The following is a 21320-nucleotide window of genomic DNA, read 5'->3' as shown; positions in this document are numbered from 1 at the left end:
CATCCCGTCGATCTGCTTTCGACGCTGATTGGGCATCTTCCAGGCGCTTGCTTTCCTTTTGGACGTCTGGATGTTGACGTGGAGGTTGCCAAATCAATTTTGACTCCGCAACACCTTACCCTTACCGAGCGCCTGGAGCCTTTCCGACCTCTTGGAGGCTGAGGTGTCTCGATTACTGGGATTCTGCCACCTTATTCCTCGCAGGCCCGATCGGTTAACGTCCGGGCGCTTGGATCCCTTTCGGGCGCTTGGAACGTTCGGTCGCTTGGATCCAGATAAGGACACCCGGAATTAAAGTTCCAGTCCCTCCTTTCTGCGTCACAAATTAGTCCAGAACAAAATATAAATAGGAAATTGACAGTTTTGGCAAACTGTTTGGTATTGACTTTTATGTTTCCAGTGAATTCCTTGGTCAGATCGACGCCTACTGTTCCTCTTTCCGGGAACGCATCCTCATCCACTCTACTCGGGAGAATTTATCTATGTCAACCCGTTCCTTCAGACCTGTTGGATTTTTGCTCAGCCTTGATTCTCGACCCCCAAGACTTCCACTGCTAAACGTCCGATCCTCCAAATTTGCCTAGACTTTCCCGCATGGTATTCTGATCTGTCAAGTCTTCCTGTCTAGTCCTCCTGACTAGGACTTCCTTGCCTAGCCCCCCGACCAAGATTTCTTTGCCCAGTCCTCTAGATTAGGGCTTTCTTGCTCAGTCCTCTTGATCAGGACTTCCTTTGCCTAGCTGCAATTAGGACTTTCCTGTGCTACCTGCACACTTAGTTTTGCTTATTAGTCCACTTCACAGACTTAATTTGAACTTTTTGTCATTATCAAAACTCAAGATTGATCATCTGATGCTCCTTGCATCAACAATCTCTTCCATTTTTGATTATGACAACTTAGGTTCCAAGTTAAGTATAAATTTCTTTTAACAAAAATAAGTTCACAATAAATTTCAAGTCAAAAATACCACTCCCCCATAATTCAAGATTCTCCTCCTGAAATTAAGGTATATTTAGAGAATTTTGAAAAATAAGTTTCTCTCTCCCCCTGAACTTGACATGATTCTTTTTACTTTGTCAAGTGCTCTAAGAACCATCCAAGTCATACTTTGATTTTTGAAAATATTTTCAAAAAATATTTTGTAAAAATTTTGCTTTTCTTGGAAAAGACTAAGATTGTTAAGTTTTGAACATTTTCCAAGTCCATTTTGAAAAAGTCACTTTAAAAAATATTTTGAAAACTTTTTGCAATTCAATTTTTTTAAACTTGTACTTTAACTTGAATTTACTCTCCCACTTTGATATAATAAAAAAAATTTTAAAAACTTGATGAATTTTTGAAAATTTCTTGAGGGGTTTTTGAAAAAGATTTGACAAACAATAAAGATAATTTCAATCAAGTTGGGTTTGAGTCTAAGCATGTCATTTATATAATATATATAAAAATACTTAGAAAAAAATTTATCCTTTAGTCACATGTCTAACTTATTGGTATTAGCTGACTATCAGAAAATAACAGTTTTGACTAAGTTAGTCAAGTTAAATGTATCAATCTAACTAGTTTTTTATTATGTAGGAACGCTTAACCTGATCCATGTTTGTGCTTATTTTTAGCCTAGATTTGTTTTCATGCAAGGACATAAACATCGAAAACTCAGACTTTTACTCTATGCATCTCACACTATTCTAGGTTTCACAATACGTAAGCAAGTTATATCTAGTGTATTTTGCGAGATGCAGTTAGCCTAAATCTATAAGTACATGATCTTTACTGGGAGTGCCTAGGCTAAGTTTAAATTTTGTCTTCAATTTTGAAATCAAAAAATTTGAAAATATCTTTTTGAAATGAAGTTTTAAAAAAAAAAGATAAGTAAGCAATTTTAAAATTTTTTGCAAATATAAGTAATAGTAGATTTAAAAATCATGTGGTTTTGAAAAAATTGTGATAGAAAAATAATTTTAAAAATTTGATTCTTTTTCTACCAAGCACATTCCTAATTGCCTTCTGAGTGTGCTAAACTCAGATTCAGGGATGGGTTTTGTGAAAATGTCGGCTAGATGTGATTTGAACTCAACATAGTCGACTACAAGCTCTCCCTTAGCGACATGGTCCCTAACAAAATGATATTTGAGTTCTATATATTTGGTTCTAGAGGGATAGATTGGGTTCTTAGTCAAGTTGATTGAACTAATATTGTTAATTATGACTTTAGTGTTGTGGTATTTTAAATTAAAGTCCGTTAATATGTGTATCATCCAAAGTAATTGTGCAATACATTCCCCCATTGTTATGTACTCTGCTTCAGTAGTAGATAGTGCAACACATTATTGTTTTCTGCTACACCAACTGACTAGATATTGATCCAAGAACTGACATCCTCCATTTATACTTTTTCTGTTTAGTTTACAACCAATATAGTTTGAATCAGAGTACCCTACTAGGTCAAAATTGTTACTTCTAAGATACCACATTCCTACATTTAGTGTTCCTTTGACATACCTAAGTATTCTTTTCACTAATATTAGATGAGATTCTTTAGTTCAACAAATTCATTTAAGAATTTTGTATTGGTTGAATCGAAAATGATGTTGTTTACATAGATTTGGGCTATGAAGAAATCATTTTTTATGGTTTTAACAAACAATGAAGGGTCAGTTTGTCCTTGGTTAAAATCCATAGATACTAGGTATGTTGATAGTCTTTCGTACCATGCTTTAGGTGCTTATTTTAACCCATATAAGATTTTCTTGAATTTGAAGATATAATTTGGATGGTCTTTATCTTCAAACCCAAGTGGTTGACCAACATAGACTTCTTTAATGAACTCGTTCAAGAATGCGAACTTTATGTCAATTTGGTAGAGCTTGAATCCTTTACGAGTCGCGTAGGCTAACAATATTTTAATGGATTCAAGTCTAGCGACGGGCTTCTTACAACTTTTCTTTTTTCATTGTTTTGTTTCTAAACATCTATTTAGTTTCTATGATAGATTTGTTGTCTGGCATAGGAACTATATCCCACACTTGGTTTCGTTTAAATTGTGCTATGATAGATTTGTTGTCTAGCATGGGAACTATGTCCCACACTTAGTTTCGTTTAAATTGCGCTAGTTTTTCTTGCATCGTTATTATCTAGTTAGGGTCAGGTAGGATTTCTTCTATAGTCTTTGGTTCAATGTTAGATATTAGTGCTATTTGGCTCAGGTTTCTATAGGATGATCTAATTCGAACTCCTAGGTTAGGATCACCTAATATTTGGTCAGGTGGGTGATTGACTCTTAATTTAGGTGTTGGTGTGGTATTAGATTTAGTTAGGTTTGGGTCAGTCCTATCTTTTAGTTTGGTTATGTTTGAGTTAGGTTGAATTTCTTCCTCTTCTTGGTTTTGTGGATTAAGTTGTTCATTAGGTTGATTAATATTACTTTCTTTATCAAATATTATATTTGTAGTTTTTTTAACTTTTAGGGTGTCCTTGTTATAGACTCTATATGCCCTACTGGTTGTAGAATAACCTAAGAATATTCCTTTAGTGGTTTTGGATGTAAATTTTCCTAAGTAATCTTTTGTGTTAAGTATGTGTACTTTACATTCAAATACTTTTAGGTAATTTAAATTGAGTATTTTATTATAATATATTTCATAGGTGATTTTATTATGATGTTTATTAATTAATATTCTATTTTGTATATAGCAGACTGTGCTTATTGCTTTAGCTCAGAATTGGTTGGTTAGTTTGTATTCATTTAATATTGTCGTAGCTGCTTTTTGTAGAGTTCTATTTTTCTTTTCTACTATATTCTGTTGTAGAGTTGTAGGACATGAAAACTCATGGTGGTATCCATTAACTCGACAAAATTCATTAAACCTAGTATTTTCAAACTCTCCACCATAGTCACTCATTATTTTACTTTTTAAATCCTTTTCATTTTCTATTAGTTCGATATTACCTGTTCTAATTACTTCAAGTTTTTCGTTGTTCCAGAACGTAACGGATCCTAGGTTCTTGATTTTTAGCTTTGTGAATTTTGATTTGTCTCTAGTCATGTGCCTGGAGCATCTACTATCACATCCATTGATTCAAATCTTTATGTTCCTACACCTAAGATATTCGGTTTAGATTCAAAGTGGAGTTAAAAAATAGATTTATCTTAATTAATTTCCATCTCACTCATTTCTAGATTATCAAATAGTTAATCATATGGATTGTGTGAGATGATTTTTCAATTTTATCTTATTTAATTAAAATATGATTTTCTAAGACTTAATTAAGCTTGAGTTAGATTTAAGTTTAATCGTCGACTAATTAAGTATACATTTCAAGAATTAAATTACAGACAGTGGCAAGGCATAGGGGCATCCTTGGGAATTGGAACAACGACCACCTTATAAGACAAAGCTAATTCGAGAAATTATACACTTAGTTAATCTAAGGAAAGAACTTTGGTTTAACTAGTGTAGGGTTTGATGACTGATGAGGTAACATCGGTTAGTTTCACTCAGCTAAGTAAACCAAATAGGGTACTCCTTATCCCACTTGACTACCTAAACTGAGTGCTCCTAGCGTACTATCATCTTGTCCCACCCTAATACTAAGTTGGACAAGTATTAATCAAGCCTATAACCTTAACTAACCTAGATTCAATCTAAGTTCAAAAGAAAAAATAAAATCAAACAAAAATAAGATCAAATAGGTCCTATCTAACTAGAATGGTTTTGGATCCCTTGGATCATGACCTTTGTTGGGTCTGATCAGATAGTGTATCTGATCTTTGGGGACTTAGTATTGGTTCAATCCAACTTGATTAATCAGGTAGGACTTAGAAACCAATGCTTGGACTCGAGGTTTCTTGGTTCGATTTATTAGCGACAAGTAAGATCTATATCTGGTTTTGTGTCCAAGTCTTGAGTTTCAAGGATCATATCAAGATACTTGGAGTCTAAAGTAAACTTTTCCAACGACCTTTTCAGATCGTAAATCTGAATTTTCAGTTTGGAATTTTCTTTCTCAAGTTGGACTTAGTTGAAATTCCAGCCTGAACCTTTTTAGTTGACAAGTTGAGAGTAATTTTCTTCTTGAGGAGTGTTACCTCTTTTAGGAGAGAATTAACCTGGATACTGGAATTTGCCAGTTTCTTAGACAAACAATATATGATAGAATATAATTTTTCTGTTAAAATATTATTTACATTGTTATTTGGACCTTCTGAACCGGATATGGATCCGTGGATTGATTCCAACTCGGCTTCTGATTCTGTGTCTGGTTCAGTCTCGGTTTCAGCTATTTTCTCTCTTGCTGAGAGAGATAAGAAGCTCGTGTTTGCTTCCTCCTCTGAGTCTTCTGAGGAGGGCTCATCCCAGGTAACCTTTAGAGTCTTCTTCTTGATTTTGCGCTTTTTCTTTTGATTAGGGTACTCGGCTTTGAAGTGCCCTTTCTCATTGCAGCTGTAACAAATGACTTCGGCCTTATTAGTTGGGATTTTGTTTAACCCAACTTTCTGGATCACCTTCTTCATCTCAAATTTTTTAAAATTCCCTTCTCTTTTTGAACATCTTCTGAACTAGATTATCTAGTTTGATAGCAACCTCATCGTTGCTTTCGGAACTCGATGAGTCTTCGGATTCGGTCTCAATTCGACGTCGTGTCTTTCGATCCTTGGTTTGTCCTGCAAAAAGTGCAATTCCTTTCTCGACTGGATTAATGTTAGTCTGTTCATGTAGTTCAAACTCGGAAAATAGTCCAATTTAATCTTAGAAAGGTCTTTGGAGACTTTATACATCAACTATTTATGCCCATATGGTATTCCTAAGGAATGATTTCAAAGCGTACCTGATGATGTCTTGATTCTCCACAGGTTGTCCTATAGCGTGGAGTTCATTGAGTAAATCTTGAATCTGTACGTGCAGTCTACTCGTAGATTCACCTTCCTGCATTTTTATATTATATAATTTATTTAACAAGAGGTCGCGTTTGCTTATTTTGGTATCAGACATTCCCTCGTGCAGCTCAATGAGTTTGTCTCATAAGTTCTTAACACTTATAAAGGGACCAACCTAGTTGAGCTCTACTTTTGTGAGGCCACATTGAAGTATTTGGGTTGCCTTAGCATTAACATTGATTTTACGTTTTATAGTGGAGTCTCACTTCTCACAAGACTGTGGGATGCCGTCGACGTCTATTGGGAGTGTGAACTCGGTCTGGATTACAATCCACATCTCCACCTGTGTCTTGAGGTGGTATTCCATCTTCCTATTCCAGTCGATAAAATCTTTTTCGGAAAATAGAGGTGGTATCACGGTACTGTAACCTTCTTGATGGTCCTTTTAACTTGCACAAAAATAGACAAGAAAATATGTACTAAGATTTGGTCTTAGATTAGCAGTGCGGGAAAAAATAAAAATGAAAAAATAGAACAAAAAAATGAATTAGCTCGATTAGTGGTTGCATTAAATTCGAGCATCTCTCGCTCTGTTACCGATTATAGGATCGAGTTAAAGCACTAGAGGGGGGTGAATAGTACTTCATCGTTTTTTCGCTCATTCGAAAAACTTAAGTAAACTCAGAGTATGGAAAGCAAGGGAAATAAACAAATGTAACACTTTTATTTACTTGGTTCACAACCACATACTGCTACTTCAAGGTCCATGATTTTTGATCGTTTCCGAAGGATAATTCACTATTAAACTCCCCCCTTACGAGAACGAGTTTTCGCTTTACAAAATAAGCTAGGAACGGTAAACATTTACCGTCTTGATGATTTAAGTACAAAAGCGAAATAACAATGTTACCAACTAGGAAAATAGTAGTGAGGCGTAGAAGTCAGTGCAATTCCTTGGCGTTACGATGGCATACTGGATGGGCTGTTCGAGCGCAAGAAGTCGTCGTAGTAGCGTATGAATTGTGTTCTAGGGTTTTCCCTCATAGCTGCATATAAAGGCCAATCCGGGCGCTTGGAAGTTCTTCCGGGCGCCTCCACGTCATCCCGTCGATCCGCTTCCGATGCTGATTCGGCATCTTCCGGGCGCCTGTATCCCTTTCAGGCGCTTGGATGCTGACGTGGAGGTTGCCGGATCAACTTTGACTCCGCAACGCCTTATCCTTATCTAGGCGCCTAGAGCCTTTTCGGGCGCCTAGAGGCTGAGGTATTCCGACCACTGGGACTCTACCACCTCATCCGTCTTGCTGGCCCGATCGGCTGACGTCCGGACGTCTAGATCCCTTCCAAGCGCCTGGATTGTCCGGTCGACTGGATTCAGATAAGGGCGCTCGGAATCTAAAGTTCCAGCCCCTCCTTTCCTGTATCACAAATTAGTCCAGAATAAAACATAAATAGGAAATTGACCGTTTTGGCAAATTGTTTGGTATTGACCTTTAGGTTTCTAGTGAAATCCTAGGTCAGACTGATGCTTATTGTTCCCCTTTTCGGGAATGTGTCTTCATCCACTCCACTCGGGAGAATTTATCTTTTGCCAACCTAGTCCTCTAGACGTGTTGGACTTTTGCTTAGCCTTGATCTTCGACCTCCAGGATTTCCACTGCTAGACATTTGGTCATTCAAATCCGCCTAGACTTTCCCGTGCGGTGCTCTGATCTGTCAAGTTTTCCTGTCCAGTCCTCCTGATCAGGACTTCCTTATCCAGTCCCCTTGATCAGGATTCCTGACCAGGACTTTCTTGCTCAGTTTTCCTGACCAGGACTTGCTTTGTCTAGTCGCAACTAGGACTTCCCTATGTTACCTGTACACTTAGTTTAGCTTATTAGTCCACTTCACAGACTTAACTTCAATCCTTTGTCATTATCAAAATCCAGGTTCGATCATCTGGTGGTCTTTCTGTCCAGTCCTCCTAACTAGGACTTCCTTACCTAGTCCCCTTGACCAGGACTCCTGACCAAGACTTTCTTGCTTAGTTCTCCTGATCAGGACTTCCTTTGCTTAGCCGCAACTAGGACTTCCCTGTGCTATCTGTACATTTAGATTAGCTCATTAGTCAACTTCATAGACTTAACTTCAACCCTTTGCCATTATCAAAATTCAGGTTTGATCATCTGGTGCTCTCTGCACCAATATTATGGTCTTGACACTTCAAATTGGTACTAAACTACAATCCTAGTTGAGCCAAGTAAATGTGTGGTAAATAATTTGTGTAGTTATGCAAGGAAAGGCTTCCTTCCAATTTTGTAGCCTAAATATCAGAATTAAATGTTTTGCACAACCAATTAAATTTAAATGTTGAATAAGTTTAGTATCCCTTTTGTGTTACTAGTAAGTTCTCAAAACTTGAAATTGCTAAAATTCTTTGACACTCGTGTCACCAACTCTTAAAGTAATAGAAATGGTCTTTCAATGAAGCAAATAATTTAGGGGGAAAATTTTATTCAGTCAATTGATTTTCCTTAGTTTCTTTCTGTCTTTAACAAGTATGTGTCTTCTTTGTTCGATCATGAAATTGTCCTTATAGGCATGTTGAGCAAATTATGGAGATAAGATAATGTTACTTTTAAGTCATTCATTTTGTGCTATCTTCTGCTTAATCATATTTATAGCATTGTTCCAAATGCTGCTCAGTATCAGTTGGTTGGACCATTATCGTTCGCATTTTTCTCGGATACTGTTACTATAGTGATATCCGTAAATGTCACTCTACCATCGTATTGACACAATTTTGTTGGTATAACTATGAAAAATCCTGTCTTGTTTTAACCTTATAATTGAGAACTAGCTGTGGGAAGATTCTTGTTCAATGACATCCTTTGATACCATCCCTTGGTCACAAAGAGGAGATTAACACTAAAAAGAGAGGGGGAGTGGAAAAGGAAGAGGAGAATCACCAACAGATGGTATTGAGACCAAGAAATTTTGTTTCCATGACTCATCCTTTGATTTTGATTCTATCTGCTGATTATAAAGAGGGGATAAAACATTGAAAAGAGAGGGCAGCTCAAGAGGAGGTATACCACCAACAATAGTAAAGCGAGTGACTCTAAAATCAGAGAAATTAAGATGTATCTATTTCTCGTGCCTATTAATGTTTTAATTGTGCCAATCCAAGTTCAACTTCTAGCTGTTAACTTTATGTACATGTGGATAAATCAATTCCAATACCAAATGTTGTTATAGGTTTATTATTTCTTGTGGATCATAAAAAAGTATAAGATTAACCTCATCAAAATTTTACGAGCTCTAGTGCTCCCAGTCAATCAATGTCACTTAATTTGGTATTAGAAAGGGTTAACTATTTGTTAAGATGCTTATTATATTTTAGGAAGTTCTAAATTTTTAATCAATTGCTTTTATAATTGTCGTAGGCCTATATTCATGGTTGTTAAGGTATGTCATCTCACAAATGTGGGATCTTTCAATAGGTGGAATGAATCAAACTTCTTATAGTTTGCTGGACTGGATGGGTGTCGAAGGGGATCGCATTTGATGTAGCTGTGCAAGTTCAAGGTTGCGCACTTCTAGATCAATTATGCAGTTGGTGATAGTTTGTAAGGAGTTCAAAAGACATGACCCCTCTTGTTTCCTAATGCCTTATTTATGGAATTTTGAAACTATGTTCACGAGTGACGACTGCCTCGTCCTAAGTGGATGACATGAGTGGGAGTATTCCTTGTCCCAAGGCTAACACTAACTCCGAACAAGGAGCAATGGTTCAGGATCTAACACACACACTGCTCTATATAGGTTTGGGTGATGCAAGCAAGGGTTGTTTGACCTAAACCCAATGCTTGATGGGATGCACGCTATTGAAGAAGAGAGGTGCACATCTCCTCCAATTGGTAGTTAGGTTGAGTGGTAGTCAGGTATTTTCCCTTGCATCAAGACCGATAGGGGTGGGGGTGGGGGGGGGGGGGGGGGGGGGGTTCAGTGCAAAAAAGATCTAGGCAAATTTGTGATGGTAGGTGCCTACTCTATGTGACCTAGAGGTTGCATACCTCTAGGTTCAGTGGTAGTCATCTCTTGACGTCTATGTGACCTAGAGGTTGCACACCTGCTCGCCTACTCTAGCCTTCTTCCATAGGCTAACTATCTATAAAAGGGTTCTTTATAAGGGTAACCCTCTGCTCCTTGAATTCTTGTCTCTCTCTTGCTCTCTTTCAGTCCCTAGGTCGGTCCCTACTTTCTTTTTAACACGGTAAGTCCCTTCATTGCTAATTTCTTTTGAGATTTAGTACTATAAAAGCACACTCACACTTATTGGATAAGTTGGCCTTTCTTGAACTCACTTCCTCAAATGTTTCACTGCATCTATCTTGTGGGTTTGCCTTCACTTGAGGCCCCCACCGACCAAAAAGCCAAGGTATAAGTGCATTGGTGCCACTGGGAAGAGGCCCATACTGAGTCCTGTATGACGTCGAACCAATTGAATGAGCTTTTGCGAAAGCATGGCATTCTGAGGAATCTTCCCTGCCTAGTCCCAAGGAAGCAAAAGTAGGCGAACCTTCCCCCAATCCCATTAGGAAGTTTATATTGCGGATTATTTCATAGTTGGACTGCACATTCCTGTATTGCCTTTCTTAGTAGAGCTCATCTGAACTCTTTACCTCTCAATCAATCAATTTTTGTTAAACTCTTAGAGACACCTAATAGACTTCCTAATTGAGGCATATTAGGTTTATATTTTTTGACCGAGTGGATTGTTAGAGGCTTGTATCATTGGAGGATGATTCACAGTGGAGGAATGGATTCGGTGACATCAAGGAGAACTAAGGTAAGATGGAGGCATATCGGGTTGATATCAAACAGACCAAGCAGATTGTCAAAGGCTTGTATTGTCAGAGAAATATTTATGGCGGAAGAACAAATTATAATCCAGTGACATTGGAGGAGAACTAAGGTAAGGTGGTTGGAGGGGATTTTGTGGTCTCAAAGGCATGATTTGATGAAGGTGGGGTGGTGAGTCATAGAGCTTTGATGAAGCTTTGTGACTTTGCTGTATCGCAGATAGAGACTTTGCAATTTCGCAAATAATACATTTATATTATATGCTATATAATGTATGTGATGATGTTATATAACATGTGAAAGTTAATAATGTTATAACATTGGTGGTGTTGTTATTGGTGTAATGCAAGTTAATAATGTTATAACATTGGTGGTGTTGTTATTGGTGTAATGCAAGTTAATAATGGTATAACATTGGTGTTGTTATTGGTGTAATGCTCGTGTTTGCGTCTCCAGCGAGTCATGGGACTTTATCGAGGAGGGCTCACAATTTTGTGATTAGGACCTTATTTTATAATAAATATAACATAAAACATGCCTTTTATATGCAATATAATATTTGCTATATGTTATATAATATTAACATATAATATTAGTTAATTTAGTTGTTAATTAAATAATTTAGGGTATTAATTGAATAATTTTATATTTAATAAATGTTATATGAGCGAGATTGTTGCATAGATAGTATGATAGTTATATTAGCATATTTATGCATGAATGATGCTTGCTTTTTTATAATCTTTTTTTTTAATGAAACTTAGGTAGACAAATGACACTAAAATATTACTTTTCTTATAATTAGTTTAGAGACATGTGCATTGATTAGATATTTGATTTTATTGTATGTGTTTACATTGTAATATGATTGAACATGACAGTGGGGTTACATGCCTTTAGCAACATCTTGTTGGTAGATACTTGAATATTTTGAAGTGTCAAAAAGTCCATGAAATTTATCGGGCAATAAAATAGGAACTTAATGCAAAAAATGGCAAATATAAACAAGAATAACAACATGAAGGTTTAGATACATGAGTTTCTTGAGAAATAGTTGATGTTGAATTTGAAGGTTATGGTGATATTCTAAATTATGAACAATTTCTAGATGCTCTTTGTGCCTCATGAGTTCACTATGAGTATCAACAACAAATGCAATGTAGTTGTGGATAGCTAGTGTTAGTGGAAGTGATTTAATTGGTGCTAGTGGAAGTGGCTTCACCATTGCACTGACATTGGGGGAAGGGTAAATTTTCATGTTAGCGCATCATGAGATAGTAGGATTGAATTTGATGCTAGAGGGGGGGGGGGGGGAGGGTGAATAGCGTTACGAATTATACGAACTTTAAAGGATGAATAATTCTAAACAAAATAGATAGATTAATACAACGGAATAAAGATAAGCAATTCAAGTATTCTATGAGCACATAAATCATGTAATAATTATAAGAACGCAAAGTATAAATAAATTGATTCTTATTTCGATTAATTTTCTAAAAAGATTATAGAGGTGGAGAAATTTTAAAATGAATTTAAAATGAATCTAAAAAATAAAGCACCATAATATGCGGGGTCCGGGGAAAGGATCCATTGTACGCAGCCTTACCTTGCCTTTGGCAAGAGATGTTTCTGTACCTCTAGATGGCAACTAAGAAATAATAATGCTACGCTTATGTTGCCATATATGAAATAATGAAACGTAACGTTGCAGCGTGTAACATCTGAAGAGCACTGAATGTGAGCACAAACATGAGCACATTGAGAATGAGATATGCTTGAAAGTTGTGCCTTGTGACTCCTTTTATAGGCTTGCTTCGAATGCTGACATTGCACCTCTCGGTTGACTGGAACATTCCCGGTCGCTTGAGTTTGCTGATATGACTGCAACGCTTATCTAGTAATAAATGTAATTTGCGATCTTGATCGACCGAACTCCCCCAGTTGCTTGGAAGACGGGTCAACTTCTTTGAGTTGACTTTCCTGTATCGTAGCATTCCATTTATATTGATCGTCTGAAAATATATATGGTCACCTAGATGTTACGGTTGCCCGCCCCTCACTCCAGTCGCCTACGAGACTCCGACTCTAACGGTCAAAGGTTATCTCTAGCTAGTTGGCCGGGCTCACTCCCGGTTGCTTGGAACCGTCGAACGTTACGCGCAATTAATATGATATGAATTTCAGCTTTACTCGTGCGTACCTTGATTAAATATTCAGCTCCCAGCCGACCATCTAGTATGATTTATCAAGGCATAGCTCCCAATTGCCTCCACTTGAACTTGGCTGCCAAGCCATAGCTCCCAGCTACTTCCACTTGGACTTGCTTTGTCAAGCCACAACTCCCAACTGTCTCCACTTGGACTTGTTTGCTAAGCCACAGTTCCTAATTGCCTCCACTTGGATTTTGTCCTATCTAGTTCCCAATAAGGTCTTGTTTGTCTTGATTCTCAACTAAGACTTCACTAACTACCTGGTTCTTAATCAGAACTTTGCACTTGCCTAACTTCATTAGGACTTGGCCAATTTGCTTGATTCCCAACCAGGACTTCCATCCATCAAATAACTTGCTTGACATAAAATCATTAGTTCACAATAACCTAATTTTACACTTAGTCATACTTCAAAACACTGGATTCACTAGGACTTTGCACTCGCCTAACTTCACTAGAATTTAGCCAATTTGCCTAATTCCCAACCAGGACATCCATCTATCAAGTAACTTGCTTTACTTGACATAAAATCAGCAGTTCACAATAACCTAACTTTACACTTAGTCATACATCAAAGCACTGGGTTCACTGTAGTGCTCCCAACACCAACAGAGGTAGTATTGATCATTTCTTTTCTTTTACTTGAATTCCATCCAAAAGAGTTGTAGCTTAGGCACCTTCGTAATATAATATCCAAGAAGATTAAAATTTTGGTTGACCACCACATCGTTGGAAGGTCTAATAACAATTAATTCTATCCACAAATGGTAAAATATGCGATTTTGACCTCTATTTAATGGCGTAGACTAATATGAGATTGAGAATCTTATTTCAAGAGGGAAAAATATTTCGTTATTATTATTGGCCAAAAAAGATTACATGTATATATAGCTTCTAGTTCTAACCAAGGTTTGAAATTTTGAGTTGTGCTTGCCCCATTGACTTGGGATGTGTTGTGTGTGTTGAGTGTTGGTGCGAAGGTATGCCAAACACTAGAGAAGGAGAAGGGGAGGGAGAGGAGGAAAACGTTTTATGGCGGAACTGAGATAACTTGTGCGTCATGCAAATAAGTGTATGATCGTTGTGATGCTAAAGGGGAGTGAATAGCAAATATTTGTTTTTTAGATTGCGTGCTTATCTACAATTTGTTAGTGTCATGGAAAATAGAAGGATAAAAACATAATAACAACTTTCAAATACACGACACTTGGATTTTACGTGGTTTGGAACCTCCAAGTTCTTACTCCACAGGTTAAAGTCCAATCACAATCACCTATCTTTCTCCTTGTCGGACATCTTATGGAGGTGGAGAAACTTATAGGATCTCTTACAAGCAACACAAACAAGAATGCAAAGATACAAATGAAAAATAAATACAATGCAAATAAATACTTTACACAATGAAACTTTGTTTGCTCGCTTTCTTATTGCTTTTGATTGCTTCCTAATGATTCTAGAATGCAACAACACACCCTTAAGAATCAGTGTGTCGAAGTCTCCATGAAACCCTCTTTTATAGGGTGGTTGTTCATGATTGAATCCTGCTCATTAGTCAACTAGCATTACATTGGTCGACTGATCTGCTAAAATTTAGAAGTTGCTTTGACTTTATCTGTTCAACGTCTCCTTCCATCTCAATATTCTTGTCACCAATCGACTGCCTTTTTACCAGTAGACTAGTCTTTATTAGTCGACTATCGTTATATATTGAAAAATATTTTGTGATGTTTTCATCGTCTCAAGTCGATTATGATAGTTGACTCAAAATCTTTTTGTTTGGTTTTCGAGCTGAAAACACTATTCATGTTGAAAACACTTCACTCAAGTCTACTGCTGTAGTTGACTGAAAACACTGTTCACATCAAATTCCCTTATGTCAAGAGATCTTATATCTCCGGGACTTCCTTGTATGCCTAGTATAAGTCAATCTCGATTTATTATGATCTAATTTTTGCCTAATATCGAGTTGATCTCAATTTACTAGGACTTCCCTTGCTTAAAAATTTCTTGTCTCTAAGACTTAACCCACTGTTTGACATCAATCATGACCTGTTAGGACTTCAACTTTGCCAAACATCCAGTCCTCCTTAACTTGATTGGACTTTCATTCACATGTCTAACATTTAATCTTCCATGACCTGTTAAGACTTCAATCGTATTGTCTGACATCCGGTCCTCCTTGACTTGTTAGGACTTCCTTATCATCCTTAACATCCGATCCTCGATGACCAGTTAGGACTTCACTCATATACTAAACATCAAGTCCTCCATGACTTGCTAGGATTTCCATCATTGTCAAGTGTCCAGCCAATCGTGATCCACTTAGATTTTATCCTTACCAACTCTTTGTTGGACTTCTAGTTGTCAAATGTCTAGTCAATCGTAACCTACTTGAATTTCTCCACTGCCAAGTATCCGATTAATCTTGATCTATTGACATCTCGCTTAACTATCAAATATATTGATCAAATATCGAAATTTAATTTGAGCTTGGTCAATCTTGACCAGAAGTCGATTGCATCAACATAATAAGTGAAGGGGAAGAGTTGAATTGTTGTGTTGTTAAATCTAGCAGAGAATAGTGATGTTTCCACACTTTCTTGTCCGCCAAAGCCAAATTTTGCTAGTTTTATCTTTGCAATGAACAACGACATTGTTGTATCCTAAAACCATATGGACATCGCTTGATCTCACAATGAACAACACTTTAGTCTCTACAAGAGTACTTTGTTATTCTTGTCTCTGTGATGAACAAAGATATCATTGGATCCCAAATCGCAGAGGTCATTAGATCTTTTGACAAAAAGCGTGTTGCGAGACTTTCATCTCCAGTGACTTCCGCACACGAGTTTCATCATGAGACTTTCTTTGTGTCTTTTGTAGACAAGGAGTTGGACTTTTGTCGTTGTCGTTAGAAAGGTTTACATCTCACCCAATGTGGTTGAATACTCTTGTACCTCTCAGATGATTTTTGAAGGTAAGGTTTCGTGTATTTAGCTTATTTTGTTTGTTGGCTAGTGGGCGGACATGGAACAATTTCAAACCATGAGATTAAGTCTATTGGTGTACGTGACTAATTAAGAGACTAACCATTTTGTGTGGTGGATGAGGTAGAAGGCATCTTTCTATTTCAATAAATAAAATATACACCTAATTGCAACTTGCAATGGATCCTCATGTGTGCACATGAACTTCATTTGCCATGTGGGCCCATGAGTGCAACATTGATGCCATGTTGCACTGTTGCACACACATCCTTGTGTTGTGGTTTGGGTGCACCATACAACTCATGCATTGCCACGACCTGGAGCACACATGACTTTACCATGTGCGAAGGACGTGGTGCTCCATCAAGTCCACCTTTTTTGCGAAGACATAATGTTAGAGACTAAAGTCCTTGTGAGAATCCCACTAGGTACAAGAGCTTTCTTCATCTGCCTTAAGAGCTTTCTTTCTTCTTTTGCCTTGTTGATGTTTTTAAAAACCTTCTGGAAATCAATTTTACTTAAAAAATTCCAACACTATTAGCAGACACTTAAGATAGTGATCAAGCTTTAAGCAAGGTTCTAGAAGGAGCTATCTTCACCCTGTAGCATGGTTTAAAGTATCATGTTGTCTAGTTGGCATGGACGAAATTTGACTTTCTGTCAGCCAACTGGCACGACATCGAATTTAGTGCAGGAGCTAGAAATAAAAGAGAGGGAAGAAGAAGAGAGGAGGAAGTCTACTCGACAATGAATGATAGTGGTTAGGTTGGGTAGCGGGTGGTGGGCGAGTGTTGCAGGAAGGGCAACTAGTTGTTGAGGTGGACAGGTGCTACTAGAGTGGCACAGGTTGCCGACAAGTGGAGGCAAATAGCGATCGGTGGGTGGCGGTGACGAGTGGGTGGTGGGATGGAGTCTTAGGATGAAAGTTTGTGGAGAGAGAAAAGGAAAAAAAGAGTTATATAATATTCCTAATCTTTTCAAAACACAATTAAATTAAATACACTTTCATATCTATAAATTTGGTTTAGTTTTAAACTAACCAAAATAAATCCCAATGCAACTCGGTTTGAACCCACTAAATCCTAATCACTATGTTTATTTGATGGGTTCTATGTAACTCTAATTTGACTTGTATTTGGCCCTTAAAACTCAAAATATTAATCAAATTTAGCTTAATTAGTTTTTAAATAATTAATTTAAAAATAAGCAAAATTAGTATTTTAATTATTTGTATCTTCTCTCAGCTTTGGTTTGAATATCAAAAAAGAATTAGAGTTTGACATTACATTTTAATTAAATGAAAATGTATTCAATTAAATAAAAATAATTTATTTATTTCTTTTTATAATTTTTAATTTATTTTATTGAAATATGATTATTACAATATCTTGCTATTTTAAAAGAAAAATCTCTATAAAGTTCAATTTGGAAGTATACCTTTTTTCTCAAATTTAAATTTAATTTCATAAAAATCGAATCTAAGATTTTTAAATTTGATTGAGTTAAATTCGAGTAATTTTATATTTTTTGTTTTATTAAAAAATTATATTTATAAAATTAAATAAATTTAATGTAAGCCTAAAATATAATATTTTACATCTTAAAATTTGAAAAATCTTAGATCTTTTTTATTTTTATTTTATTTTAATAATTATGGTTAGAAATAAAATAAAATTAAATGTTGATGATAAAATTTTGAATTATTCCAATAAAATTGTATTTATGTTTTATCAAACAAAATGCAAGAAACAAGAGATTTAGTCTAAATTTCTTACAAATACTTATGGACAAATTTTAAATATAATTATGTAAACCCATAAAAGATACGTTCATTTCAAATAAAATTACATCCTTAACAATGAAACACCTCCAGATTTGCTACTATAAGGTTAGAAATTCAAAAGCAAAATATGTCATAATTTATAGAAGAGCATAAAAGGTCTTATTTTCTCAAGCATAAAAAGTCTTATTTTCTCATTGCGTGTACAAGTGATTAAGTGATTAAGTAGATTATCAGTGTACAACAACCAAGTCTTATCCTATTAGATGGGGTCGGAATAGATTATAAGTGTAAAGCGAAAAAACTATATAATTTACTAGTGACTAAAAAAAAAAAATTTAACTACCTGCCGGCATTGTTAACTTTAAAGATGGGGATGATCAAATTAATTAACAAATATAAAGAAAACAAAATATATTAGCAATGTAATTAATTATTAAATAAACAATTAATATTTAATAAAAAGATAAGTAAAAGATACAACTTATAGAAATTAAAATAAACCATATTATTATTAATTCAATTGAACAAGTATTGGAAATCATACTAGTACGACATGATATTTAACTATATTTCGAAATTATTGAAACTGATTATTTTGGTTTTACTATAACTATAGCACAATTCGAAATTTTAAACCTTGCCTTATAGTCCGCTAAACTTTGTTGAGATGTCTATATCAGCTACATTTTGGAGATTCAATGGTAGGATCTTTCTGCCATTAAGCAATTGCCTTTGCTAATCTTTGTAGCATGTTCCGCTACATTTTAGGATTGGGTTTGTGTTCATCTTCACCAAATTTATCAATCTGTTGTATGCCTATATTCTTTTTTTCTAAGTATTAGAATTGTGTCTTCTTATTTTCATCTAATCTTCATAAAAGTTTTGACTTGAAGTGTTTCTTCATATTATCAACTTGTTTGCAGATCTTTGCAGGGCAACTATTTGAGTGGATTTATTCCGTCAGAGTTAGGAAATCTTTTGGAGTTGCAGACCTTGTAAGTTTGCTTCTTCATAATTTTTATTTTATCACATCAAGATATGTTTATAATATTTTTTTTGACCCTAATATATAATTTTCCAGTTATTGCTTGTGATTTGCACCATCGTTGTTTTTAGTCATGTTGGTCAAAATTAGTCAAATGGCCTGCAGAAGTAGGGTGCCATTAAATGGAAGCTAACATAGTCCCACTTGAAAAATCATGAAGAGTTCACTGGTCACTTGGGATGGGTTAACCTGGACAGAGATAGGAGGGGGAGAAGGAAAGTGAGACAAAATGTACGAGCAAATCCAGCTTTAGGCAAGGGAATTCTACCCATATTGTTTTGAGATCCAGCTGTTGTGGTACATCTAACTTGGGGGCATCATAATGAATGTGAACAATGCTCATAAAATAGCATACATCAAACTTCTCAATTGCACTAAGTAATTCACAGCTACAACACCGAACACACAAGCATCATGCCCACTAAAAAGAACAAGTCGGTAACTACCTGCCTCGATTCCAAGACACAGTAGCTCCATCTTTCATCAGTACTCGACCTCATTCTTGGAGCTTCATTCTCTGGGGCTTGGACCATTTTGATGGAGATGTTGATGAATATTTGATCTTCATGACTTTCTTTGGGTTGTTATTTATGATAATTTCCCATAACTTCCAGATCATATGCTTGAGAAAGATTTTAGTGGTGGTTGACCACTTTGTTTCACATATCTTTTGCATCTATAGACTTTCAAATCATGAACAGGATTTCATTTGAAAAAAATTTCAATTAATATTTTTTTACCTTCTCAATTGATTTAAATCTCTCAATTTGTGTGTTAATCCTTCTTTAGTGCTTGCCCTCTCTCATCCTTTGGAACTTTGAAGCCATTGACCGGTAATAATATTCCATTTTCATCTTCCTGATATTGAAGTTGACAACATCATATTCTAAGGTGGTTAGTTTTTCAAAAAATAGAGAACCCCACTCTAATACCAAATGTTGGATCAACTGGTGAGGCTAGGGGTTGAATAATCACAAACCTTAAAATTGACTACTTATGCAAAAAGAAGACTCAAATAAAGTTGTCACCGCAGAAAATAAATTAATAATAATGCTAACAAAGGATTTTACTTCAAGTAAAAACAATATAAGTACATAAGAAAACTTGAAAGAAAAGAAACCTTACAAGAGAGCTGAAAACTGTATGATCTTAAGTTCTTATGTTTCGACAAGTGCATATAGGGACTTAAAAAAGAGATAAAATAAAATTTCTAAAATATTGTTGTGTTGTTCTTGAGATACCCTTTTCTCGTTTATTTATAACCTTCAAATTGAGCATGAATAAGTTTCACACAACTCTAGCTGCTTGAATTTAGTGGACTCAATACCCTATGGCCAATTGAAACACCAATCAAGGAAATCTTATTGCCAACGGTTTATCTTTCCAGGCGACTTAACACCTATTTAGTTGACTGAACCCTTATCAGTTGACTGAAAAGATCATAAACTTATCTGCCAATAGATAGTAGCTTTAGTCGACTCATATCTATATCAATCAATTCAACTTATTCCAATTGACTCAGATAGCCACGACAACCTTTAATCGGCTTAAGACCTTTTAGTTGGCTCAAATTCAACATAGAGTATTCTGTTTCCAATAGAGGACTACCTAGTTGACTCAAGCAATATAAGCAAGTTGCTTCCAGTCGACTCAAATCGAAACATTACTTAAGTTTTGTTTGCAAGGAGACTATTTACAATTGACTACCTAGTTGACTCAATAGTTAGACATTCTTTAAGTCGGCTGAATCTTATCGAGGATCTCAACTTTACTCAAGATGGAGTTCGTACATCAATTTTGACACAAAACACCACCTACGAGTTCCTTGGTTGAATACACAGTTTGGTAGATCAATACCTAGAAAGAAATACAATATTATATTCTGTTGTAATCTCTTAAGCTCTCATTTCTTCAAGTCTTCAATATTGTCGATGCTTCTCACTCTTGAATCCATCTCTCTAGACCTTTTGTCCCTCGTATGCACTAAGCTCTTAAGACTATTTATGCCACCCTTCACTTTACCTTTAAGTTTATCTCGTTCTAAAACTATTGAACTAGCATCTCACTTGCCCTTATAAGCACAACTTGACACTTACCGATCTGCTTCACAACCACTTACCAAACTTTTAGTCAAGCTTGCCTTTATGAACAACCTGCCAAGGTTGCTTGAACTTTTGTATCATTTTCTAAGCATTTGACAAATGTTTGCCTCCTTGGGCTTTTCCATCTGATAAACATCTGATTAACTTTGACTTCCTTGAACGTCCAATCTTTCAACTTAATACCCGTTGAGTCGGCAACCTTACAAACTTCTGGTCGGCCTCGACCTCTTGGGCTATCACTGCTCCTACAGTTCTTTGTCAACTTTTTATACTTGTATGCAACATATCATAACTATAAGATAAGTCTAACTTAAATCCTTTGTCAACTACATCAAAACAATCTAGTCAGACTCGACCTGAACATGATTTCACCAATATATTAGATTTTTATTTTCCTTCCACCCTAATAATTTGATAATTGCAGTTACGTTAAAGAAACAAAATCAAATTAAAAATTAAGTGGAATTTG

The 21320-nt window shown here is 35.9% G+C and overlaps 1 protein-coding gene across 1 annotated transcript in view; it reads left to right on the top strand.

Moving 5' to 3' along the window:
• Positions 1 to 21320, top strand: part of LOC141812171 (LRR receptor-like serine/threonine-protein kinase FEI 1) — a 64932-nt gene that overhangs the window by 10575 nt on the left and 33037 nt on the right. Inside the window, exon 5 of the mRNA XM_074700206.1 lies at positions 18628 to 18699. Within this exon, the coding sequence (XP_074556307.1) occupies positions 18628 to 18699 (72 nt within the window). The remainder of the gene's footprint in view (positions 1 to 18627; positions 18700 to 21320) is intronic.

This window comes from Curcuma longa, chromosome 18 (assembly GCF_044706935.1).
Source record: "Curcuma longa cultivar G26 ecotype Majalengka, Jawa Barat chromosome 18, ITB_CL_G26_1.1, whole genome shotgun sequence".
Lineage (NCBI taxonomy): Eukaryota > Viridiplantae > Streptophyta > Magnoliopsida > Zingiberales > Zingiberaceae > Curcuma > Curcuma longa.
Note: the sequence above shows the minus strand (reverse complement) of the source record. Positions and strands in the feature narration are given on the sequence as shown.